The sequence below is a fragment of the Gymnoscopelus braueri genome (genome assembly GCF_963280865.1).
Source record: "Gymnoscopelus braueri genome assembly, chromosome: 9".
NCBI lineage: Eukaryota > Metazoa > Chordata > Actinopteri > Myctophiformes > Myctophidae > Gymnoscopelus > Gymnoscopelus braueri.
The window spans coordinates 21,591,523-21,618,931 of record NC_137610.1 but is presented as its reverse complement, the minus strand read 5'-3'; the positions used below and the strand labels follow the sequence as shown (position 1 = coordinate 21,618,931).

At 42.1% G+C, this 27,409-nt stretch overlaps 3 protein-coding genes across 6 annotated transcripts; 1 reads left to right on the top strand and 2 right to left on the bottom strand.

Moving 5' to 3' along the window:
- Positions 1-319: 319 nt before the first annotated feature.
- LOC308092221 (zona pellucida-like domain-containing protein 1) lies at positions 320-6,882 on the top strand (the record flags this gene model as incomplete). The annotated part of the gene is made up of 8 exons (XM_080438066.1): positions 320-335; positions 566-786; positions 889-1,079; positions 1,755-1,827; positions 4,653-4,750; positions 5,299-5,379; positions 6,001-6,166; positions 6,841-6,882. The coding sequence occupies 8 exons, from the start codon at positions 320-322 to the stop codon at positions 6,880-6,882; spliced, it is 888 nt and encodes a 295-aa protein (XP_080294192.1).
- A 4,431-nt stretch (positions 6,883-11,313) lies between these two features.
- Positions 11,314-13,584, bottom strand: LOC308091457 (phospholipase A-2-activating protein-like; the record flags this gene model as incomplete). Its single annotated transcript, XM_080437083.1, has 1 exon — positions 11,314-13,584. The coding sequence occupies one exon, from the start codon at positions 13,582-13,584 to the stop codon at positions 11,314-11,316; it is 2,271 nt and encodes a 756-aa protein (XP_080293209.1).
- A 756-nt stretch (positions 13,585-14,340) lies between these two features.
- fbxo31 (F-box protein 31) lies at positions 14,341-27,127 on the bottom strand. Of its 4 annotated transcripts, none has more exons than XM_080438706.1 (10): positions 26,584-27,127; positions 25,284-25,355; positions 24,099-24,185; positions 22,800-22,876; positions 22,259-22,432; positions 21,581-21,655; positions 21,168-21,277; positions 20,003-20,156; positions 18,522-19,003; positions 14,341-16,830 (listed from the first exon to the last, which is right to left on the bottom strand). In XM_080438706.1, exons 1-10 carry the CDS (start codon positions 27,035-27,037, stop codon positions 16,608-16,610), a joined length of 1,908 nt encoding a protein of 635 aa, XP_080294832.1. In that variant the 5' UTR covers positions 27,038-27,127; the 3' UTR covers positions 14,341-16,607. The 4 variants fall into 4 exon arrangements, with proteins under 4 accessions (XP_080294832.1, XP_080294833.1, XP_080294834.1 ...); XM_080438707.1 differs by having other exon boundaries at positions 22,265-22,432; XM_080438708.1 differs by lacking the exon at positions 24,099-24,185.
- Positions 27,128-27,409: the final 282 nt, after the last annotated feature.

Here is a 27,409-nt window from a genome sequence, read left to right as displayed (position 1 = left end):
ATGTGTGGCATGAGCATTTAAAAAGTTGTTATTTTTCTGTTATAGATCTCCACAACCCTGAAGGCAAAAATGTATCATCTGAGCCTTTTCTTCTTGGCATTCATGGTTGCGCAGAGCTCTCAGTTAAATATAAGTGATTGTGGAAGTGGGGCTAGACGTCCAGGTATTCACATTTAAAATCAGTTTTGATTGATTGCTTTTGAAGAGTAAAATGTGGCTGAACTTGATATTCATTACTGAGTTGAGTTGAAAATAAATTGCTGATTTTATCCTCAGCTTTGAAGGCTCATCTCTGTCAGAATTTTTACTTTTATACCAAATGATCACAACTCATGGTACAATTTATGTGGAACTTTATTGTGTACTTTTAAGACTGGCATTTTATATTTCAGGCAGTTTGCTCTTGTTTTTTTATGCTTAAATGAATCCTAGCACATTGTAAAAGTACCTTTGTAGGCAATACCCATACGGTAGTCATCATATTGGAGTGATTAGTTGTGAGTGAATAGGATTATCAATGACGATGGAAAACAAGCTTTACTGATCTTATATTTCCCTGTTGAAGCATACGACGACATCTCAGTGGAATGTGGCACTGCCTCGATTAGCCTGGCCATCATCTATTGCCCTGTAATGTTCTCTGGCTACAACGTGTCCCTGCTCCTCCTCAACCATGTGAGTAATAACCCAAGCTGCGCAGGAACCCTGGACGAAAGTGTCTCACCCCCGGTTGTCAGGTTCACCTTCTCCCTCAACGAGACTGCATCTTGTGGCAGCATGTTCCTTGTGAGTAGAGCATGAATACGTTGGATGGGGAATATCCATCTTTTAGGATTCCACAAAATAATAATTTCTTTATCTTGACATGGGTCTTGATGTTTGTCTCAGACCACCACTGCAGTTGGCCAAGGGGTATTCTCTGAATTCTCCAACATCCAGACGGTTAACATCAGTGGTGCAGTGTACTCCTATGATATATCCCCAGGCTCAGCAGTAGTCACCTATAAAGCCGAACTCAAATACTACTACTCCTGTGCTTACCCTCTGGAGTATCTTATCAACAACACCCAGGTGGATGTGTAAGTTCCTTACTTGGAATTCTGTTTTGTGTCACTTCAAAGACAGTATAATCACAATGACTTTGTGAGATGGTTTTGTACGAGGGTACCAAAGAGTGTTATTACATGGGACATCTGATAGATACTGACATGCTGATGATAAAATAGTTAATGGTTTTTACACATTTTGAATGTGGTCACACCACATTTATGTTCCTGACATGTTACATGGCATATACATGCATCCGTTCCTTTATGTAATATCTCGTTTTATTGTTTTATGTTAAGGATTTCTTGCTAACTCAGACACATTTAACATTGCATCCTTAACTCTACTGTATGTAGTTTTGTATGCCGCGTTCATTTATGTTCTGTCCCTCCCAAATAAACAAATAAAGTAAAGTTATAACAAGTCTACAACTTAAATACCTCAAAAACCGTTAACATGAAACTACGTACAAAAACATTTTTTTTGTGAGCTGATATACAATATACGATTTACATATTATAAAGTAGGTACTGATCATAATTTCAACAACAGTGAGAAAATAGTATCCCTCTTCTTTTTGAAATATACTTTCAAAGTGTTTGACTCCTTCAATAATGTGTTACTGAGTGTAAACCAGTGTCAGACTCAACCATGTCTCAACCATTAATCAGTACTTTCTCCCTGTCATCAATCTTTGTCTGAAATAGGTCAGGATCCACCATTGCAGTGACGGACAAAAATGGAAGTTTCATTAGCACATTGAGCATGGAGCTTTTCAGAGTAAGTCAAATGAAAAATGTATTTCTGTTGCTCTCTCTCTTATACAATCTCTCTGTCACACACACACACACACACACACACACACACACACACACACACACACACACACACACACACACACACACACACACACACACACACACACAGAGACACACACACACACACACACACACACACACACACACACACACACACACACACACACACACACACACACACACACACACACACACACACACACTTTATTGTCACATTGTCCAGAGAAGAGAAGTTTCCAGGAAAGAGGAAGAATAATAGATATAGAAACAAGAGCAAGGAAAAACAGAAAAGAAACAGGTCAGATAGTCAGTCTACTTCCTAGTAGAGTGAAGAAAAACAATTATATACTGTATATGTACAGGTGGTCTATATTCATGAGAAAGGCAATGGTATAAGTTTGAGGCAGTTATAAAGCAATAATAGGTGTGCACAGGATAATGTACGTGATTTAGCGATGCACAAAAAGCAGCATATAAGTAACAGGTATGTGCCTGGGGGTATAGCAGCAGATACAGATGTGTATACACTGTATAAGGTGCAGCAACATGTAGAACATAAGCCAAATAGTCTTACATGTGGATAGTCTTACGTGCAGGTGGAACATAAGGAAAGTAGTCCCACATAAGGAAAATAGTCTGCATAAGAATGTAATCCAACTTAAACTTAAAATCAGTTAAACTTAAAGTAAGTAATGTAATCCAGTGCGGCAGGCCAGATCGGCGAAAGGTGGCGTTCAGGGCAGGCCTTGTTCAACAGTCTAAAGGCGGCTTTCCATATACATGGACTTACCTAGCCCCACCCCACACCGCCCACCACAGCGACGGTTTCCACTACAATGAAGTGGGTAGAGTGGTGTGTAAGTGGTACTAAACTGGTGCCTAAAAAGTACCCAGTCTTGGGTAGGTCTGAGCTGGGCTAAGCGGGGCTAAAGCTGTGATAAAGCTGATTGGTCGGCTCACAGCTGTGTCTGTCCACTCAGGTGTCTGTAAAATGTAAACACTACGGTAGCAGTGTTGCCATGTCCACTTATTATAAGCAACATTGGGCTTATTTTTCTGTAAAGTTGCTTGTAAATATTGGTAGTACTTTTACTCCACTACAATTATCTGAAAACGTATTAGTTACTAGTTACTAGTTACTTTTCAGATATAAATGATTACATTATAAAACATACATTAAGCCCTATTTTATACCTAGGCTATTTGAAAATAGCCGATCTACAAGCTCACAACGCATCGCATCATTGTAGATCTGCTATTTTCAAACATTTTAGTACTTACTTTTGGTACCTTAAGTACATTTTGATACCAATAGTTTTTGTACTTTTACTCAAGTAATTCCAGACTTTCACTTGTAGAGTGCTTCTACATTGCAGTATTGATACTTTTACTTAAGTAAAACATTTGAGTACTTTTTCCACCACTGCTTGTTTCTAAAATGTAGTTGATTATTTGGGGCTTGTTTCATATGTTGTTGAAACCAGTGGTTCTTAAACATTTTCATGTCAAGGACCCCCAAATTAATATGTATTTGTCAACATTATATATGTATATATTTTTTTTAAATAGCAGATGCACACACTCACAATGCGTCGCATCGCTACGCGTTGTGAGTTTGTAGATCTGCTATTTTCAAATAGCCGTAGATAGTCGCTTCTTTTGGGATTGTTTTCATAGACCTGATTGCTTATTTTTTTCTGCTAAACCTGGCAACAATGAATGCGCGACGATACACGCTAATAACGTTTTTTATATAAGTGATGGCAACGTGTTTAAACACCACACAGGTCTTCCCAACAATAGCGAAGATTAAAGTCAGGGTGAACATGGCCAAATAATAACTTAAGAGCCAAACTAGCTCTGAGGAAGCACGCTAGCATTTAGGCTAACCCTGTAGCCTGAGGCTAAGTTGGTGTGTTAAAGAAAGGGGCGTTGATTTCCTTCGGGAGGGGAGGGGAGGGGAGGGTGGGGATTTTGCGAGTGGGGACTTTTGTGCAATGGAAACGCAAGACATTTTGAAGCGGTGCGGTGCGGTTCTGGACTGTACTGGACAGTGTCGTGCTTATGCTGTGATGGAAAAGCGGCTTAATGGTAGCCATGTGGAAACTGCTCAGAAACTGCTCAGAAATGGTGGTAGAGTTTGCCCGTCGCAGCATGACATGCGCTAACGCACGTGCGCACACACTCACACTCACACACACACACACACACACAGACACACACACACACACACACACACACACACACACACACACACACACACACACACTTGTATACACTTTGCTGCATAGAACTGCATTTCATTTAAGCCAATGTTAATTCAACGTCAACCACTCAGTCAAACGGAAATCCTCCCTGGCCAAGGAAAATATTAGGGTTCTGGACTTAGAGACAGGGCTTCTCTGCTACATTTCCCTTTGTTTGACCTCCCCTCTCGCGAAACCTGGTCCAGGTCACATCACCAAACAAGGACTGGTCAAGGACAATATCAGACTTCTGGGCTACAGGCAGGGCTATTATTCTACATCAGTGGTTCTCAAAGTGGGGTCCAGGGACACTCAGGGTTCCTTCAGGTCAGAGCTACAAATGGACCCTTACAGGTCTGTAAACTCTGAGAGGACCCTTACACGTCTGTGAACTCCATTTGGTTTCATTTGCGCACTCAAAGTTATGGGGGTCCTTGAAATTACGCAGTTTGAGAACCACTGTTCTACATGTGCAGTACAGTATCAATGTTGAAATAGGGGAGGTAGCTTGATGGAATACAATGTAATAATGTGTTCACAGGACGTCAACTACACCACCCCGTTGATCATGCCATCAAATGGAGTAGAGCTGAGGACCCGCATCTATGTCCAGGTCCAGGCAACCAACTTGACTGAGCAGTAAGAATATCCATTTGTCTTCAATCACTGACTGAGTTTGATTGATTGAATACTTTATTAGTCAGAAATTTAAACAGCACAAGGTACAGTCAGTCATTAAGGCTAAAAGCATAACACACATGTTTCCATTGTGGTCCTATGTATTCAATTCATCAACATAGCATAACAAATAACACAATAATACATGTCATCAACAATTACAAAACACTATTATGTAGAAAAGGAGAAAAGGGAAAAACGTCATCAGTGAATGACACCTCCTCTCTATGGGAAATTACATTTACCTCCCCTTGTGGTCTCCGGAGTCCTGATAGATAGTTTTTCAGGCTAGTTTAGAAAGACCATTGATTTGCATTTTTCAATGGATGCTGTCAGGGGCATTCCACATTTTGGTGGCAGAGTTGTAGTTTTTGTAAAATATGTGACAGTGTGGCAGGCCTTAATTTCATACATCAGAAACAAACTCAACACACACTAGTCCTTTAGTCATTGAGTGAGTGAAGTTTCTGCCATTGCCAGTCTTGACTCTGACCATTCTACCCCATCAGGTATCACGTTCTCCTGCACAGATGCTACGCCTCAATATCCTCTGACCCCACCTCTCTGACTGTCTTTGACCTGTTTGTCTCGTAAGTCCAGTTGTGGAAAAAGTACTCAAATTCTTTACTTAAGTAAAAGTACCAAAACTGCAATATAGAAATACTCTGTAACAAGTAAAAGTCTAGTATTCAAAATTTACTTGAGTAAAAGTACAAAAGTATTGGCATCAAAATGTACTTAAAGTACCAAAAGTAAAAGTACAAAAATATTTGAAAATAGCAGATCTACAAGCTCACAACGCGTCGCATCGCGACGCGTTGTGAGCTTGTAGATCGGCTATTTTCAAATAGCCAAGGTATAAAATAGGGCTAAAGTGGTTAATGTATGTTTCATAATATCATAATTTATATCTGAAAAGTAACTAGTAACTAAAGTTTTAAAATAATTGTAGTGGAGTAAAAGCACAACATTTGCCTCTGAGATGTAGTGGAGTAGAAGTAAAAGTATTGACAATTGGAAATACTCAAGTAAAGTACAAATACCTCAAAATTGTACTTAAGTACAGTACTTAAGTAAATGTACTTAGTTACTTTAAACCACTGCGTAAGTCCACAAGTCTCATTCTGAATCAACAGCTCAAGTTCAACCTCACCGTTTGTTTGTTTGTTTGTTTATTTATTTGTTTTTCTTTCTTTCTTTCAACTGGACAGGTGCCAGATGGACAGGAATACAGAAATGCATGATAACGGGGGGAGCCACCAAGGACGCTTCTCCTTCCAAGCCTTCCGTTTCACTGAACAGGCGAATGAGACGGTGTCCACCTACTATCTGCACTGTATCACCCTGTTGTGCGTGAAGAGCACCTGCAGTGCAATGGTGATTATTATACAATATATAAACACTATAATTAAATTGATATAATAATCCTACGACTCTCAAATGTAGCACATCACCTATTTAACACTGACATTAAGTGTAAACTGCTGTTAGATCATCTCAAACTCGTGTTCCTTCGAACTATAGAGGTGTCCAGGAGAAAGCAGGAGAAAAAGAGATTTAGCTTCAAGTGTTGAGGAAGAAGGATTGACAGAATCTGCCACCCTCTCTTCACCACCTATTGTCACCAGAACTGAGAATCGTAAGTGTGATCTTTCTCTTTCCACAACATACTGATTACCATTGCCTCTTAGACAAATGACCTAATGGCAGAATGTAGTAAAACTTTTTCCTCATTCATAGGTTATGAATGGTCATATTCAGAGCAAATATTGATCTATTTGTTTATTTTATTTTTCAGCTTATCCATCTCAAAAAGGTACTTTATTCTTTTCCCATTCTAAGCAGTCAATTGTCCAAATCTGAACCATTGTTTATTATTTAAAACATTTGACACAAAATACATGTACAGTTTGTAGGATGACAGTTAAATGATGTATGTGGAACCTCCACCTTTTTAATTGATTTCCGGATCCAAGGGCATAATAGACATGAGGGATGCATATTATGATAAATAATCTAAAGGGATCTAACACACCTGCTTGTCCTGTCAGCAGCTTCACACTCCAGTGACGCTGCTTCATCTAAAGGACTGAAGGCAGCTGTTGGTGTCCTCGCTGTGGCTGGCGTTGTGGGTATAGGCATGGCAGCTTTCTTCTACAGGAAACTCAGACGCCATTAAAGGCCAGATGCACCTAGACACCACTTTGCAGAGCTCAGTACAATTTTGCCATCGCTGAATTTTTCCACATGTAGCATGTTACGAATGTGGTCTTGTGGCATAGAAGTCCTGTGGTTGTAGATCTGCTAGTCCTTATGGGCCAATGTTGCATTTTAAATGCAACATTGGAAATGTACGCAAAGAAAAGCTTGTTTTAGTAAATGCAATATGCAATAGCCTATGTGTCACGGGGCAGCCCGTGCCCTATACATAGACACACTAAGAGGGAAGGGACTATTTGTAGCATATGATTTTTACCTGTATTCAATGTAGAAATGACACAGACTTCAGGGGTTCAAACTTGGTTTATTTAAACACTGTTTATTGGAACTGATCTGAAATGTTTGTTTGTCACCTGGTCTTTCCTCTGCAGTACTGGCACCTTCTGAATCTGACTGGTAACTGCCGAAACAGAGCAGGCTAGTCAATTGGGTTTAAGAAGGGGTGGAACGTGCCATGTAGAGGAGGAGGGGTGTTTGACAATGTCAATGAGCAAAGTATTTCTATGTCTTTTTGAAGTAAATGCAAACTCAAAATGGTTTAGTTTAAAGTACAACATCTATTTATGTGGTAGGTTATTTATTCATCAGATAGTTGTAAGAGAGCTTGTAGATAAGATAGAGAGCTTGTAGATAACATAATTTTGAGGTTAATTGTTTCTGTGCTTGTGGTAGGATCCACTCCCTATTTAAGGGAGGCTGCAAGTGACAGTCAGTTAGTTAAACTTGGCAAGCAAAGCGTTAACAGCCTTGAGACAGAGCTGCCAGGGCCCTTAGTTAAGGGATAGCCTTTTTGTGCAGTCACTGTATGGTGTGTTGTCTTTAGTTGTGCTTTAAGTCTATTTTTCCAAGTATTATATTTATTTAATTTAAAAAGTCTTCACTGTTGATTTGCTGCATGGAACTGTTCCTGGAGGTTTGGGGAAAATAAAACTCAACAATCTGCAAATTCTGAACTTGTTCATTTTTGGAGCCTTGGCCGCTTGGTCAACCTTGCGCTTTGGCCTTTAAAAAGCACATAAGGGAAAAAGGGAACTACTAGTGTGTAGACAAGGTTACTAGAATAATTTAGACCCTCAAAGTTTTAACACTGGGGAAAGATGCACAAAAGTGCAATTAAGATGGGTACCTATACTGTGTTTATAACAAACCATTTTAAATTAAATGTTCTGCAACTGTATTGATTGTTATATGTTTACTGTATTAATGTGAGTCTGTCCCGCTTTATGTGAAACAAAGTATGGCTTATGGCTCAAACATAATTTCAGGGGAATCTGACAATAAAAGTGTACTCTATCTAAAATGGCAATGCTAAAATGTTCCTTTTGTTTTTATAATAAAGCCATTCTAAAATGATCATCCTGAAGCAATATTTTCTGTTGCGGAAATGTAGAAAGCAAACAAGAAAGCTGAGGGATACTGATTTTGCCATGTGAACACATACTGGCTTTGCTACAGTACATAGAACATTTTGAGCCACTGTTAAGTCAAGTATTGATTTTTTTTTCTTCTACTATTAAATTATTGATTATCTGATTATCAGTATGAAATGTGTTGTATGGATCATTCCTTTCTAGTAGAATATTCACCCCATATTAATGTTGATCTTTATTTCTAAAATGTTTTGAATATACATAATTGGTTATAATAAATTACACAAAGAGAATACAGGGGAATAGTAGTAGTTGGTATGTGCACAAAAGAGACAAGGAATATATTTTTTCTGCCACATTTTCATAGGAGGTCAACTACAAGTCAAATTCAAGTCTGATATTATTAAATCCGCCTAGTGATATATGTATGTTAAACAGCGTTTGTGCTTGCACTATTTTCCCTCCAAATGTTGATCAAACATCCAAAAAATGTTTCATGAAAGGAGGATATCAGCTACCCTTGACTAAATATGTGATACTGACCTAGAATACACCTGTATTTAGTCACTAGCATGGTATTACAAACTCTTCTTCTATTTTTCTGAGGCCTCATTAAATGCCAACCATTTTATTGAAACATGTACAGAAGATGCATATAGTCTTACAGTACATCAGGAAACACAAAGGGCTTCCAATGTTAGTGACAGATCAATTGGTTCTCAAAATGGGGTCCAGGGACCCCCAGGGGGGTTCCAGGGAGTCCCCAGCAAAATGTGTTAATATAGCATCACAATAATTTTAACCACTTTGACCTTTTATACTTTGGCTATTCAAAAATAGCAGATATACAAGCTCAGTGTAGATCTGCTATTTTTGGGCGGTGAAACCGCCCCTATAAGTGAGGTTTAGAAATTTGTACAATTATCTTGGGCAGTGAAACCGCCCCTATAAGTGAGGTTTGGAAATTTGTACAATTATCCTGCGCTGTGATTGGCCAATCACAATCTATTCAGGACTGTGATTGGCCAGTGTCACATGACACATGTGCATAGCCCTATATAAGAAACCATAACTTTAAAAAAAACATAGTTTTGTTTTTTTAAAGTTATGGTTTCGTCCATCATAAAGAGTGTTTCAATAAATGTATTTATCTTTTGTACATGATTGGTTGACTCCATTCAGTATTGTGATTAGCTAGCAAGACACCGCCCACTTCACACAGGGTGTGATTTTTTTTAAATCGTGAAAATTTGTGCAAACCTTTGAATGTAAATTTTTCAAAGCGAACATTTGTAACTCAAATCTTTGCTTCTGGGGGTCCCTGGAACAAAACATTTTGAGATGGGGGTACGCGGCCAAATACATATCATTTTGGGGGTCCTTGACATGAAAAAGTTTGAGAACCACTGCTTTAGATAATGGATAATGGGTGGGCTGAGGGGGGCTGGAGAGCTCGAAAATCTCACCCAATCTTTAAAAAATACAATTCCACCAATTGTTTTAATTATTGTGTTTACAAGTAATAATATATATTTTTTGTTTTTGACATATTTTTCCACATTCGCAAGGAACAACACACATCACTGATGCTAACAAGACCAAAATTTACAAAATATTATTTGAATAGAACAAGGCAAGGCAAGGCCAGGTTATTTGTATAGCACATTTCAACAAGGCAATTCAAAGTGCTTTACACAAAACATTAGTCTGCCTAGCCTAAGTATTCCCTATTTATAGTCATTCACCCATGTTATTCTTTTCATAGCCTTTAATCCCCTTGTGTATTTAGTTTCTTCCCTAAGGGTGTTTCTTGATTGTTTGTAGAGATTGTATTCAAATTTGAATCTGCTAGGGTTGTAAATTCTAGTCTTTTTAGTAGTCTAATATCTGATATAGCCTACGTGTTTTCTTTTATTTGTTTTTTACCTGACAGCACCTTGGTGTCTGTTACCTGCTGCCATTCTCAGCAGTCTACTAAAGAAAAAAAATAAAGAAAAAACGGAGATCCAAAGTGCCCTTTTTGGCATCACAATCCCCAGAGCAGAACACCTGAATGGTCTCCTCCCCCATGGACCTCCTCAGTAATCTCTGATCAAAACACCCTGACATTGGAAATGTTGACACGGGGAACTAACCCGCTCCAGTCTCAAGTTGACGTCGTTGATGAGGGCAGCCTCCACTCAAATCTTGCCCATGCCACAGGCCCACAACTGCTTGGGAACTGCCCTGAGTGAGTATTCATCCAACTGTTTGAAAGTCCGCCTAGTCCCCAGTACCCTCAACATGAAACGACGCACAGTGTCAGCAAAGATGTTTTTCTTTCTGAGGCGGACTCTGATCATATTCACCGCAATAATACATACTACTTCAAGCATGCCAATCTCTGCTGCTGATTGTCTTTCAAATGTCTACTCTAGAAAACTCCATCCTACAGATCCCAGGTAGAAGATGAGGACCTTGTACCAAGGCAGGCCATACCATAGCCTCTGCCCTGTGAAGCATGCTAGACGCATTATCCTTGAATTAGGTCCATGCAGTCTGTCTCTCCCCTAACACCCCCTCCTTAGCCTTATTGTCGCCTCCCTTTCCGTACAAAATACAAACCGATTTTTTTTTGTTTTAGCAGATAAAAAAAAGACACATACTATAAACAGATAAGTAAGTAAAGATAGGTGAAAATAAACTAGGAATTTATGTGGATCTCGGGTCCACACAGAGACGGCATGGCTCCAATGTAATGTGGATGTAGGACTTCACGTGACAAGCCTGTGACACAGTCACCTAAGTCATCAGTCATCTCTATGACATATGACGTGAGACAAACTGACCCTGCCATAGATACTTGCGGAGCAAAAAACGCAAAAATAGAAACAATTAAAGGTATCTGAACTGATTGTAGTAGGTCTATGTACCGAGATCAGCACCTGTCTCAAATCACTGAAGTTGTTTTAACACCAGCTGGCAGCACTCTCCCAACTTAGCGGGTTCTGAGACTGCAGAGTACCTAGAAATCTGGGAGTTGATGCCCAGGGTTTTGGCCAGGTCCTTGGCCGTCTGGTCCGAGGCCAGAGTTGTTCCCAGGGCCACCAGCAATCTGAACACAGCCTCCTTATCCTGCACCGACTCTAGGGCAGTGCTGGCTACGGTTAGGCACTGGGCCTTAGCATCCAGGTCAGACTGGCCATGCAGGCAGCCTGCGTAGTTGAGCAGGAGAGTGGCCAAGGCGATGTGGATGTTCTTGTTGCACCCGGAGGCCAGCTCAGCGGCACGCGACAGCACAGTCTCACGCTGCGCTATGAGAAGCTCTCGGCCGTGCCTGCCGCTGAAGCAGTTACACAGAGTCCTCAGCGCTAGCATCTGGTTGGCGGGCTGGCCCTGCCGTCTCATCAAGCTCAGCATGTGGTTGCACAGTTGCACGCCCTGCGCCTCACCACACAGGTTGTCATTGATCTGTGGGTGGCACACTGCCAGCCTCAGAAGATCCAGGACTGGAAACACAATGTCCTCAGGCCAGTGAGAGGCTTTCCACAGAAGACGTATCTGCTGGAGTGTAGGGGGCTGCTCGGAGCTCGGTGCCCCCACACACACAAGCAGCCTCTCCAGGCAACCCAGCTCCTCTTCAGACAGTTTGTGCTCCTGTGGGGCTCCGTTGTTCAGCTCCTTCAGCTTGGCGACGATCTGTGTGGTGTTGGCTTGTTCAAAGGTCAGTCCATCCGTCTTGGGGAAGTAGACGTTTGTTGCCTGGTCCGGACCAGAGCCTGCAGAAGGCGGCTGAGACGAGGAAGGGATATAGCGACCGGACCCAGTGAGTGGGTCAACGGCGGCAGGCTGGGCCGGTACTGGCACAAATCCTTTGGAGTTCTCTATGATGAAGTTGGCAACTTGGTCCAATAACCCAGTATTGAGATCATTCTTCTGCAGAAAGTTAAATGCTGTCAGCCAGGGGTCGTCCGCCACGTTATAAGGGAGCTTCACAGTTCGCTCGTTCAATTCAATGTTGAAGATGACGTCGTACTCCTTCCCCTCGTACGTCACCTTCCCGGACGTCTCCTCGTTTGTGGCGTTTCCAACCACGTCTCCGATCTTCAACCACCGATTCTCAACGACGCTCCACTGGTACGCCTCCACATTCTGTTGGTCTTTAATCAGACGTGTCTGGCCTTCGCGACTTCCAGGCTCATTGAGGTGTTCCCTGCCAGGCAGGTCTTCCATTTTGAAGTCTTCCAGGTTGACAGAGGCTGTGGAGGATGCGGAAAGCTCGTCCTCGAAGGCCTGCAGGTCTTGTGGGCTGGCCATGCGCTCCTCGACCTCTGTAAACACGCGAATGACGCCGTCATTGGCACCGACAGATATGTCACCGTTGGGCAGGATACAGCAACACCATACCGACTGAGCAGGCAGGCGAATGATCTGGGAGCATTCCCCATTCCTCCATATCCTCACCGTTCCATCCTCTCCTGTGCTCACAAAGTCTTCGCTGTTGGGGAAGACGGCCATGCTGTAGATGTAGTTAGTATGGCCTTGATAGACCTGTATGCATTCTCCCGTTATGAGCCACCTCCTTACAGTGGCATCATTGCCACAAGAGAAGAACTGAACTTCGCTGATCACTGCTAGTCCACGCACGCAGTCTTCATGGCCTGTAAATGTCCTCTCACAGCGGCCGTCTTTCCAAAGCTTGATTGTTTTATCTGCGGATCCAGACAGCATAAGGTCTTGTTCAGGTACAATGGCCACCACCCACACGGCTGCAGAATGACCCTGCAACGTCATCACACACTTCTCATTGAGCCAGACTTTCGCAGTTGTGTCCCAAGAGCCACTCAGTAGTGTCCCAGACTTCCCAGATGTCAGAGCGCAAACTGTGTTTGTGTGGCCATGGAGGGTGAACAGGGGTTGTGGGCTATCCAGTGTGAAAACGCAAATATTATTGTCATTTCCACCTGTGGCAATAAGCCCTCGGGGATATGCCTCGCTAGGTGCGATGACACATACACAGACAATGTAATGTGAATGGCCATTCATGCAGTGGACCTCTGTGAAACCCTTTTCCGGGCTTGCTTTGGGTACCCAGACCTTTCCGGTCCGGTCTCTGGAGACGGACACAAAAGCTCCATCTGGAAGGATTGCTGCTGTAAGCCCCCTAACGTCCATCCCATGTCCTGGGATACAGCAGCTGAGTTTGTATGAGTCGGAAGATGCCATCGTGAGCTGTGTTGTTTTCGGATCTCTCTTTTCTTCTCTATTATATTATCTCTATCTATCTCTTTCTGGCATAAGGTCAAAGAATAATAAACATGGTCTTCAATCAACAACAAATAGCCATTTCTCTTGCTCTACAGGGCTTTATATAGCTGGTCAGCGCTGTGATCTGACATCACACACAAAACAAGGTGTTGCCATGCCTAATGATGCCAATTTGTGCAGCCGCTGTTGCAGTTGGTCCATGAGTGTTCTGAATTTGGCATTGGATGCTTTGTTTGAACATGGGACGTTCTCTTCTTAAATGGCAATATATGCCACTGAATCCCGAAGCCACTTTCCAGCCAAGACAGTTCCAATGCTAATGGCAAAACTAACTAACACTTATCCCGTCAGTCATGGCTATATTTGAACAAATTTCGTTCTCACATTGAATGAAACAGTGTATTTTTTTTTCCTTTTCTGTACAGCACTTTGTTAACCCTGAACAAGTTTTAAAATGTGCTATATAAATAAAGTGTATTGGATTGGATTGAAACTCAATTGGATGGCATTAATTTGCTACACCTTTGAAGTCTACAGATAACTTGAAATCCGTTGCGGCACTAAAATATTAACAAACAAGATTTTTGGTGACTATGTGATTACCATACCATGATGGTATGCTTGCAATGCTTACATGTGACATAAGAAGTGGGCTGGGCATACACACGTGCACTGTTCATTTAGGAATAATATGCAAATAGGGAAACGTTTCTTTGTTTTGTTTTTTATTACTGAGAAGAATGCTAAAGCTGCAAAGCTCCCTGAAGTCAGATGTGAGCAGTTCAATAGGTAAAACATAGGTTTCCTGCTAAACCAGGCCTATGGCATTGAGAATGTTACAAAGCACAACTTTTCAAAGGCAAATCATTCAAACAGTATCGAGGGCTTACACATGGGATGGAAATGGTCTATGGCAGCTGAAAACCAACAGTGGAGGAGAAACAAATAAAATTTGACTGAAAACGACATTGATTACATCTTAAATATGAACGTTTTCTACTGCTCCAGTTTTTTCCCCCCCAAACGTTAGTAAAGCTGTAGTCTGATACAAAAATGCTTACAGGTGGTTTTAAGTAATTCACTATCCCCAGACAAGTGCACTTAGAGTAAGATTAAGAGCTACTAGGCACCACCATCAGGCCATGAGGAGATGTACAGTACAGACACTTTGCACTTTGAACTGTTGGGTTGTATAAGATTTAGTTAGCCTCTTTGTGAACCTATTGTAATGCAACTGTAATCTATTTGTGTATACTATATGCATGTCACTCAGTCCACGACTGTACACTGCATCATCAAGTCACAACACAAGTACATGAAACTGCACATATGGTGCAGTTCAGTGTTCAAAGTCAAGAGAAGGTAAATTATTAACACAAATTTACACAATGTCATACATAACTAAAATGACTGCATCGCCATTTCACTTCTCTGCGTTACATTTATGATGCATGACGATATAAATTGATGTTCAAGTTTGGCATGTCACGGATCAACTATGCACACCTCTAAGTTGCTCTCGTTGCAACTTGCCTTCCAGTTCTAAATTAACTGGAAAACCAGAGGCCATAGCTTTACAGGTACAAAGACAAGCAAACCTATGCCAGCCCTAATTGGACAACAAATACATTTCAAGGGCAAGCATCTAAGAACAGAGACTGCAACAGAATTTTTTTATGCTTTGATTAAAACCAACTTACGGTACTTATACATTGGTTCGGCTACAATATTGCATGGTAACCTCTTTCCAGCTAATATGTAGTCCAGTAATAGCGTAATGGTGACATTAATAGCATATTTTACATATAGGACCATGAACCAATACATATAATGGACCCAGATATCTTTACAGCTCCTGTTCAAAGGACAAGATGATATCAGTCTACCAAAACCTGGCTGATAGGACTACTTGTTTAGATACTATGCCAGCACACACTTATTCACGTCATTCAGCATTCCTAGCAGACAAGTATATCTCGGAAAAGTTTATTATGCAAATTATGAAGTAATGCAATGTAATATGGTTGAAATTGTTCTTTCTGTGCAACTTTCACTGACTGTGGGCAAAAAGGAAAAGCACCTGAGATGCAGCCTTTTGAATTATGTGAAGTCCTTAAAGCAACAAAATTAAAATCTAAAGTGAGGCAAGCCTCACAAACAAGAAAATGTCATATTGTCATCTGCAGACATGGGTTTTAGTACAATGCAATTAAGTCTAAATAAAATGCAGCATGCAAATATGTGGGCCATTAAAATAATTATAGTGCCATAGAGCAGAATATATAGGACTCTATATCTCTTTTAAGCACTGTGCAGTACAGACATGGTGTACATGATAGAATCAGAGGCACATACAAGTTTGCTCCATAAACACACCATTCAGTCCACTTCTCCAGCTGGGAATAAATAAATAAATAAATACTGTAGCTGTTTGAGGACAACTCTTCAGTCATGTGACCTGTTAGCATGCTGTACTGAGGTGAGGTGATAGAGAGAGGCCATTCAAAGTGCATGTACAGGAGTGGCTATGTGAGTAGCTTCATCAGACTGTAAAAGCCCATGGGGCAGTAACTGGAAGAAGAAGAACATTAGCTAATAGTGGTTGTGGTTTTTCAGGGAAAGAAAAAAGATGACCTGTGTGCACGTGATGTATTAAGACTAATTCATACTTTGTGGGAACAACGCGCTGAATGACAAAAAAAAACCAAGATATGTTCAATTGAGGAAAAGTGTTTGACGCACTTTGTTCAGTTGAAAATACATTGTTATAATCGATCCACGCGGCTGTTCGACTTATGCTTAATTTACATGTGGTTGCGCACCGGTGTTGCGTGCTGAAAACACCACAAGCTTACAACCCCATACGTTTGTGAGCTTGTAGATCCGAGCAACCAAGCATAAATCAGGCTTTAGTATGAATTATCCCGTCTGCATTGCGTTGTGTGGGGGGAATCTCAGCGAGGGCTGGGTGCCTGGGCAGATCATGACGTCCAGGACTGCATGTTCTGCAGCATGGCCTCGAAGCGCTCCATGGTTGGGGCATGAGCGTGCGCTAGCGGGTCCGTCAGTCGACTATAGAGGCTGAAGGACTTTAAATCCAGCCAGATGAAGCCAAATCGGTCATCGTCAAAGAGCACAAACAGCCCCGGGGTGCGTTCTGGGCTTGTGAATCCGTGGCCGGCAATCAGACCGGTCCCATAGAAGCTGGGAGGAAAGAATGTCAAAACATTAGTGAAACAACATTACCTGGACCTGAATATGAAAAGAATGATGCTGATGTGTGGACACTGGTCCTGCATAATAATAAACTGTATATTTTTTTATTTTATTACAGCAGCAGTTAAACAATACTGAGGAAGCGTGAGATAAAGGGCATGAATTTACAATTTAACCAAATAAACGCTCATCTTGATTTATAGCCATCTCATTTTTACATCCTGGCTCTCTAAGAGTCTAGCCATCTATAAGAGGGTCTGGCCTGTGTGTCTGTGTGTCCAGAGCGTGACCGATCAGCACCAAATGTCTTGGCCCGGGAGTCAAACTGGGGACACGCTGTAGATGGCATTCTGCGCCCATATGGTACCATAACCACCACTTTTGAAATATTTATCTTTAATTTTAAAATGGAAGTCAATGGGGCTCTGATCAGGCTGAAATCTTGGGAGTCCCAAATTTGGAGTCATATGACTCATACGTCATAGATGCGTCATCGACGACTGTTTACATCAATGATTGACGTCACAGGCTGCTGGCCACATTAAGTGTGAGATCCACAATGAAACCACAGCGTTCCCAAAGTGCATATCCAGATCCACATGATCCGACTTATTGAGTTACGGCAGCCAGCAGCGGTTAAATGATACCGCGGAAGTGCAAGATAGGAGCATGTATTTACACTTCTTCATTTATATCCGTCTCATTTCTTTTTTTTAACCAGGAACGCATCTGTGTCCTTTTAGATTTTAGCTATAACCATTATTTTATACTTTGGCTAATCAAAAATAGCAGATATATAAGCTCATGAGCTTGTAGATCTGCTATTTTTGAAAAATCGTGAACATTTGTGCAAATCTTTGAATATATATATTTTTAAAGCGAAGATTTGTAACTCAAATCTTTGCTTCTGGAGGTCCCTGGAACAAAACATTTGACAAATGTTTGCTTTAAAAAAAAATATATTCAAAAGGTTGGCACAAAGTTTCACGATTTTTCATAAATAGCCAAAGAAATCTAAAATGACAGAGATGCTTTCCTCCCCTCATACCAATTTCTCTTCCTCCTCTATCTTTCCTTCAGGTTCCCGACAGGATGGGTTCATTACGTCCTTCACCAGACTGGCACACACCAAGCTAAAAGTATCAGGGTACAACCCTCCCACTATCACCACACACACGCCTTTTCATTCTAAATAACTTTAAATCGATTTTGTTCGAAGGTGCGGTCTTTACTAGTGAAGTATTACTACTGGGTGATTCATAGTCATGGTAGGCATGAGCCTCATTCCTGCATTATCATGGCCTACCACACATTACACATCAAAGTTTAACTTTGATAGTAACTATCAACCTCGATAGTAACTATCAAAGTTAAACACTTGAGCCCATTTTTATACTTTGTCATACGATGGTGAAAATAGCCGATCTACAAGCTCACAATGCAACGCATTTCCCAATATTTTTTAAATGTTCACCTATAATGACATGCCCAAAATAGGGATGCCAGGTTGAAAGGGGTTACAATTTGTGGTTTTAATGTATAAAGGGAAAAAAAGAAAGAAAGAATGTTGGTGTGTTTAATTAATTCTACTGTAACTGAGCATACCGTTATGTGTGATAAATGGAATAGGAGCCAACCTTGATTAACTACAGATGACTTAAATCCCACTATAGACTCACCACTTCCTGCAGGTGCGAGGGTACACTTCATTGCGGGCCATAACCCCCAGAGGCAGGATGAAGGGCTGGGCATCAGGGTGATTGGTGCTACTGCTGAGGCTGGCAGACTGGCAGCTCCCTGAACAGGCTCCAGAGTCATCCTCCATCCCCTCGGCTCCGGAGGCACCACCAGAAGCCCCCGGCGTTTCCTCCAGCTGGTCTGCGCCTGCGGGGGGCGCGTCTGGCATGTCCGTGGCCGGAGCGTCCGTGGCCGGAACGTCTGTGGCTGGAGCGTCCGTGGCCGGAGCGTCCGTGGCCGGAGCGTCTGTGGCCGGAGCGTCCGCGGCCTGTCGCTGTGCCTCCCTCTGTACCTCCTCGTGGATCCCCTGTACCAGGCGGGACAGCTCCTCTATACTGCGCTGACGCTCCAAGTCTGGGAGGACCACCGGACGGCTCAGGTCCACGTCCAGCGTTAGCTGGCCTGCTGGAACATTAGGGTCGCCCTATAGGAAAAGGGAAAGGTACCGTTTGCACCACTGGGGGATCTGGATCGAGTTGGGTAGTGATACAATCTTTCCACTGCGACAGGTGACATGCACAGCTCATACTAGCTGGATATGAGCCAAGTACGTTACCTAGAATACCGTGTGGCCACTTAGGTTAGGTGTTTACACAAGCTGGCTCAACGCAAAAGCTCGCTAGCATTGGTGGACAGTGATGAAACACATTTAACTTTTTTCTGTATTTAACTTGGGTATCCGTTTTTTGGAAACATATGACTTTCAATCCACTACATTTCAAAGACGAATATTGTAATTTTGACTACCCTACATTTCTATGAAGGTTGTATTTTGGAGGGGGTGTGTTTAAATAAGAAATGAAAATGATAACTGCTGTCCTTTTTCGTCATTTTGATTGCTTTTCTTTCAGAGTTACGAAGTTCTGTAAATGCATTGTGAAAACATTTACAGCAAGGAGTAGGAGTATCTATACTTTCTCTCAAGTGATGGGGATGAATACTTGCAAGTGACCTCTGAATATCAATTTGTTAGGGCTGAATATTTTACCTAACCTGTCTTGCCAATGAACCCATTAAAAACAGGAAAGCATCCGTGTCATTTTATACTTTAGCTTTTCAAAAATAGCAGATATACAAGCTCATAGCACGTCACTTCGTGCCGCACTATGAGCTTGTAGATCTGCTATTTTTTTTTTAATCATGAAATTTGTGCAAATCTTTGAATGTATACATTCTTTAAAGCGAACCGTTTTAAATCGAATCTTTGCTTCTGGGGGTCCATGGAACACAATATTTTTTAGATGGGGGGGTCCGTGGCCAAATACATGTAATTTTGGGGGTCATTGACATGAAACAGTTTGAGAACCACAACCACTAATATAGCAACATACGTTTTTCAGAAAACTGTTAGGATTTAGGAGGCATTTGTGGAATCGACCTCAGGTCTTAATGGGTAAATACATGGATCTACACTGGTACTCACAGTGAGTTTAGTGGCTCTGGCAGTCGTCTCGTGGAAGCTAAGCATGACAATCTCCAGGCCGTGGCTGCCATAGGTGCCCTTGAAGAGGCCTGGCTTCAGCAGGTCAGTGGGCAACTGAGGAGGCAGGTAGATCCGCCGGTACGTCAGGCAGTTACTGTTGAACAAAGAGGTGTGCCATTAGGGCTTTATGTTACTAACAGTGCCGAGGACCAGTGGTGGAAAAAGTACCGACATGTTTTACTTAAGTAAAAGTTTCAATACCAAATGAAGAAGTACTCCGTCTGTTACAAGTAAAAGGCCTGTGTTCAAAATGTTACTTGAGTAAAAGTACAAAAAGTATTGACATCAAAATATAGTTAAAGTACCAATAGTAAAAGTACTAAAATGTTTGAAAATAGCAGATCTACAAGCTCACAAGTTGTGAGCTTGTAGATCGGCTAATTTCAAATAGCCTGTGTATAAAATAGGGCTGAAGTGGTTAGTGTGCGTTTTATAATATAATAATTTACATCTGCAAAGTAACTAGTAACTAAAGCTGTCAAATAATTGTAGTGGAGTAAAAGAATAATTTGTGATTACAGCTTTGTGTGTTGAGACATCTCCCTTATTCTGAGTTTGTTTTGTTTGTTTGTTTCTTGAGTGCAATGTCGGTGAAAGTGTGCTCTACATAAATATTTTAATTACTTACTTTCAATACCCATTCAATCCAGGAACGCATCTGTGTCATTTTAAGATTTATTTGGCTTTTCAAAAATAGCAGATCTACAAGCTCATAGCGCGGCACCGAGTGCCGTGCTATGAGCTTGTAGATCTGCTATTTTTGGAAGAATCTTGAAAATTTGAACATATTTTAACATAAATCTTTGAACATATTTTTTTAAGCGAACATTTGAAACTCAAATCTTTGCTTCTGGGGGGGGGGGTCCCTGGAACAAAACATTTTTAGATGGGGATCCGTGGCCAAATACATATCTAAAAATGTTTACTAAATCCTAACAGTATGTTAACAGTGGTGCTCCAACCTTTCCCTTGTCAAGGAAAAGGAAAATGATATGTATTTGGCTGCGGACCCCCATCTCAAAATATTTTGTTCCAGGGACCCCCACGCATAGAGAGATTTGCGGAAATTACAGATAGATAAGGATCGTGAGATTAAGAATCATACTCATATTGGCTGGTGTAGATGAACTTCATGAGGATGAGCTCCTGCATGTGCTCATGGAAGATGTCCTCCAGCGTCCGGCCCCATTCCTCCTCCAGCCACGTCCTGAACTCCTGCACAACAAACACAGTACGCACCACCTGAGAATGCTGGGAACTTTCCTTTCATTCTCATGAAACTACACTGACTTGGAGAGAACCGATCAAGCAGGAGAAGTAAATACTTCATGAAGAGTGGAGATTCCCAACCTTTTCTGGATCAGGGCCCACTGGAAAATCTCAAAAGCGTTCACGGCCCACCCATCTGACCACTAAAAACCCACTTGCCATACCCACTTACAATACCCTCGCTGCCCACAGTCTATAATCACCGTTGTAGACAAAAAGAAAACAAGACCCCCACGTTTCCCATCTCACCTCTTGTCTCCCTCCTGGCATGCGGTGATGATCAGTCTGGGTGCATTTGGTGGAGAACTCATCGTTCTTCACGGCCTGAAAATGGCAGATTTGATTGATGTCAGAAGAGACGCCATGTTTACAAATCACTAACCTGGCATTCTAAACATCGGTTACGAAACATTCATTATCGGAGATTAATACACCCGAGATCACTGGCGCTGCCTGCCACTCAAAATTCTCTCAAGCTCTCATATACAGATTTGATCCGTAACCACTTAAGCCCCTTAATACCTCATCATGCAACGAAAAGAGAAAATAGCCAACCTTCAAGCTCACTCACAACATGCAAATCACAAATCTTGCATTCTAAACACATTAGGTTATGAAATATTAATGATCGGAGATGAATACACTTGAGAACATTGGCGCTGCCACTCAGAATTCTCTCAAGCTCTATGATCTCATATAAGCACTTAAAGCCTTCATACTTCGTCATACGAGGACTTGCGTGATACGTTGTGAGTGAAAATTCTGGAACATTTCTGCCTATAATGACATGCCCAAAATAGGGATGACCTGTCATCCCTATTTTGGGCATGACATTATAGGCAGATGCCTGAGGTTTAAAGTGGTTAAACTAGAAGACAATTCCCCCATGATGTCCCTTTATATTATTCTTTCTTTTTGGGGAGTCACCTGCACCTGTATGTCTCCTTTGTGGGGGCCCTTGTGTCCGTACATACACTCCACAGAGGCCTTTTTGGACTCCCACATGTGGATGCGAAACAGTGGCCGTCTCCTCATGGGGTCCTCCACACGAGGGTCATGAGGTGGCAGGTACATCCAGCCAATGATGAACAGCCCGTCCACCTGACATGACACAGGGTCACAACAATAACTTTGGAAACTACTCTGGCATCCACCAGCCAAAAGCAGCGGGGGAAACTCTGGAGTAAATTTCAATATTTCATTAACTAAAAAACTAAAGCACAATCATGTAAAAATGATGAATATTATGCCAAAGCTGCTGTCAGAATAGGCAAGCACCTCCTGTGTGATAATGTCATACGAAAAATAAAACAGAACAAGCCTTTGGCTGGTGTAAGGTGGTAATAACATTTCCTGCATTACTCGTTGTAGATCAAAGATAGATTGTAATGTTTGTCTTGAATGGTAAATGTTGCCCTCCAACCAAATGAAAGAAATGTGTGTGCAGATATGTTTTCTGTATACTCACCACAACATTGAGCAGTCCTCCATAGGGGCCTATGTCTGGTTGCCAGAGACCCAGGACGTTTCTATATGGGTGAAGCACTGCAACACAAACACTACATATCATTATGTTTCTCCTCAGTTCCTTCAGTGCAGTTGTTCTCAACCTGTGGGTCTGGACCCCCAGGGGGTTCCCCACATGATTTTGGGGGGGGGGGTCCCCAGATGACGGTGAAGTGACAATTTATGGACTTTTAAGACCTTTTTAATACCTAAAAAAATAATAATAGAAAAAGATCATTACTGCATCATTCAAAAGTAATCAACAAACTACCGGTATACTATAAAACTGGTCAAACATTGGCCAAATTGTCAAATAATATAGAAAGAGGCAAACATTATGAAAATAGCCGATCTACACGCAAGGCGGTGTGAGCTTGTAGATCTGCTATTTTCACAATATTTATCTGTGGAACCGAATTAAACAAAATGTAATGCCTCAACTCCTACATTCCAAGTGCTTGTTAGGGTGGGGGGTCCCCAGTTCAAATATGATTCTTTTGGGGGGTCACGGCCTGAAAAGGTTGAGAACCACTGCGTCAGTGTATGATGTTATGTGCACTACCATGTATGGATGAAACAGAAACAATGTTGACACAGACATGGTGTTTGGACAGAGGCAAACCATGACAGTTAATTTGTCTGACATCCGAAGATAATATGATATGAATTGTGATGAGATGATTATATCTACAGCTACCGTAGCCATTTAAGCATACTACTTCATATCGCATTACGGTGTCGTACAATGTTAGCCTTAATAGCAGATCTAAAAGCTCTCAAACATGCGTTGTGAGCTTTTAGATCTGCTATTTTCACTATTAAAAAAAAGCAACAAATTGTGATAATCTGTGAAGAGTTTCGCCTAATGACATGCCCACAATAGGGACACCAGGTTGAAAGTGGTTAAGATATGCGACTTCTCAGACGAACCTTTACGTTTTTTTAAGGCGGTTGATAAGCTTCATCTAGGCTGGGGTTCGAGACGTGCACACACAGGTGACGTGCACACACACACACACACACACACAGGTGAATCAAGAGTAAAGTAGTCACAGCCCTGCAGCCCAGGATCCTACTGTAGACTGCTGGGCTCACAATTCCCATTTAGACTGTACGTGGAAGCAAATGGCGATGAAGAAGACCTTTATCAGCACAACCATTTTGCTTCTGAAGAGTTCAAAGAGAGTGTCACACAAAGAAATCCTCACACGCTGCAGGCAACAAAAATGCCATTATAGTTGAGGCACAGCACAGTACATACAGTACATGTATACATCACGGTAGTCCATGTGCTCGTAGTCGGGAAGGAGCTTCATAAAGCGCCCAGACTTGACCCGAGGGTTGACACCTGGACAGGGCCGGATGAGTGAGTACACCGCAGGTGTTGGTAGAGCACAGGAGACCATGAGGTGACTACTGTGCTCTTATAAATTAAGTCATCCTTAATAGTATGTATGATTGAGGTGTATTTTGTTGCCATTATGCCTCCTCTTAACAGATCGCCTCTGTCGGGTGGAAACAGATGTCCACATTTTTTTTTTCTTCAGGATTCGAAAGTAGCCGATCGACAAGCTTTCGCTGTGCGTTTCGAGCTTGTGGATCTGCTTTTTTTATGCTTTTGTGCGACGCTGTAGGATGATCAAGTCGATAATTTACAAAAAAACACAAAAAGTTCAAATATGGAGATAGGAGGTTTCTGCCCGACACCAACGACATGGAAAAGTATAGGAACTACACGTTTTATCTGATAACAGCAGGCAACACCCAAAGAAATAAAATAATGGACTAAATCAAGCTAATTAAAACACAGTGATAAAGGTCGGATGGCCACAACGTTCGTGGCTGTAAAATGACATAAAATGGACAATTAAAACACAGATTTTTGGGCGGTGAAACCGCCCCTATATGTGAGGTTTGGATATTTGCACACCAAATCCTGCGCTGTGATTGGCCACAAATGTACCCCCCTAACCCTGCACCGTGATTGGCCAATCACAGTCTATTCAGGACTGTGATTGGCTAGGGAAACATGACACATGTGCATAGCCCTATAAATAGGACCATAACTTAAAAAAAACAATAAATGTGTTTTTTTTAAGTTATGGTTTCTTCCATCACTTCTTCCATCACTTCTTCCATCACTGTGATGACCACTGTGACCACACCGCCCACTTCACACTGGGTGTGATTTTTATCTGAGAACGACTAAATCAAGCTGTAAACTTAATATTCTGTTACAGCAGACCCCATCATCATCTACAGTACATTGAAGAGCAACTTGTTTTCCTGATATTAAGCAACCCAGATATAGATGCGTGTATAGATAGACAGATAGAGAGAGGCACCAAGAGAATGAATTGATGCTGGGTGACATGAGACAATGATACTTGACTAGAACAGCTAATAGGTCATTTTTGGCAGACACCAGACAGACAAAGAAGCTCACGTTTAACATAGAGTTCCCGACTGGATACACCCCCCACTTCCATCTTCCGCAGGTCCTCCTTCATGCCAAACTCTACAAAGGTAAAATTACAGTCAAGCCATAAGTAAAGCTGGCCAGCCATTAGCCCATAAACATTATGCATGCACATGATGATCCAAAATGCAAACTGAGATTAGTGGCCTAAATAAATGACTACTGGACCTAGTATGATTATAAACAAACTAAAGTGAACTTTTTTTGTGTGGCTCTAATATTCAAATTTTGAATAATCTTAAATGTCATGCAAAGCAATAAGCAACAAAGAAATGAAGAGGCAGTTGAGATGAGAGATTATCGACTCTGAAACGGTTCTGGATAATCCATACTGGTACAATATTTACAGTTACTGTAAATTATTTCAGTACTTTATTTCGTTTTTTAATCAAATAACTTATTTGAAAGAACAGCAAGCCATGAAATAGCCTACAGCAGCCAATGAGATGACCAGTCTAAACTCACAGTCATTATGCAGTACGGACAGGGACAGCTACAAACTAATGAGTCGCAATGTCCGGTAGATTATGTTCAAACTTCCAGGCTCATTGGGCCTCTCTCTCTTCTTGCGTGTAAAGGCCAGACCGCAACAATGCAACTGGTCGCAACTCAGTTATGCAACTCCTTGCAATTGCCATTAGAGATAATGGTTGCAAGTAGTTGCATGTTGTTGCATGGAGTTGTATTGGTGTGGACAGGCCTTTAGGGCAGGCCCAGGCCGATTCTATGAAGTGTGACTGCTTGGTGCAATGAATGCCATGAATAACAGCATTTTCCTTCAACGATTCCCGTGCAAATCAATACAAAAGCTTTTAGTGAAATTCATATTGTTAGGAACCACGAGAAGGCGCACGGCACGGGATCTGTTGACAAGACAGAACAGACAGGCCTACTGTCTTCTCCCTGGACCAGAGCATCATTATCAGCAGCTAGTACACGTATTACTTAGTAGCTACACACAATGATGTGTTCATTCTTATTTATTTATATAGCTATTCATAGGATTGCCAACAGTATAAGTGCAAATATTTCTAAACTGCTGGATAACGACTAATAAACCCCAGCATCCGTTTTGTGGGGAAAGCTTTCGCTGAAAATAGCAGTGACGCGTTGTGACTGTGAGCTTGTCGTCGATCGGCTATTTTCAGCGAAAGCTTTCCCCACAATAAAACAGTAAACACACTAGTATCTAGCCCTGAGGGACTCTGGACTCTGGTTACCCATATGGGGGGGTTCAAGTGGTTAAAGTGGCCGCATTATCATTGACCTGCCGTGCATCGCCTCCTCCAGATGGTCTCGGTGCTGAGGATCTGTCTGAACTGCTTGCAGACCAGGGCGACGCTGGGCAGAGCCGTGCCAGGCAGCAGGGAGAAGATCTCCACCAGGAGCTCCGGAGGCAGATCCAACAGAGACTCCGGATTAGGAGGACCGACCGCCGCCGTGATGTTTGCTCTACTGCCGTGTTCATTCGAAGCGTCACCGGTGCTGCTGGGCCCTGCTGCTGCTGCAGGGCCATTGGTGCAGCTCTCCGGGCCGCTGCAGGAGCCGCCGATTTGGGCTTGTTGTTGCTTCTTCTGACACACGATCCGCTCCTCTTCCTCCTCGTCCTCCAGATCCATGTCGGAGTCGCTGCTCCCCCCCTGGTCCGCTTGGTTGTGTCGCTGTCGCCGCCGACACCTCCGCGACTGGCCCACTCCGCAGAGCCTGGCACACACAGCCATCCGTAGTCACTGATGATGAACGCTAGGCAACATTAACATTACATCACCCGCACGTCGCACAACACAACACTCTCTGCTGTTATGTCTGCCTCACTGGCTGTCCTTGCGCGATGCGAGGGGGGCGGAGACTGTTTGGACGTCAAGTTGGACGTCAAGTACGCACTATTGCCAGATTCTGTGAGAGAAATAAGCAGCCTATGAAAACAAACCCAAAAGAAGCGGAAGCGACTAGGCCACATCATGACATGAGCACTTTAAACCTACTAGATTTTCCTTTGGTCAAGACAAAACAACTAACAAACAAGCCCCCCAAAAAAACGCAACCACAACCAATATTTACAAGCCCTAACTCGCTTATAATAAGCGGACATG

Excerpts from the sequence above, each read along its gene's own strand:
- fbxo31 (XM_080438706.1), bottom strand. The coding sequence starts at position 27,037 with ATGGCTGTGTGTGCCAGGCTCTGCGGAGTGGGCCAGTCGCGGAGGTGT. Across the intron at positions 24,186-25,283 it reads TCGGGAACTCTATGTTAAAC|GTGTCAACCCTCGGGTCAAG; the intron begins GTGAGCTTCTTT and ends GGCCCTGTCCAG. Across the intron at positions 21,278-21,580 it reads TGCCAGGAGGGAGACAAGAG|GAGTTCAGGACGTGGCTGGA; the intron begins GTGAGATGGGAA and ends TTTGTTGTGCAG.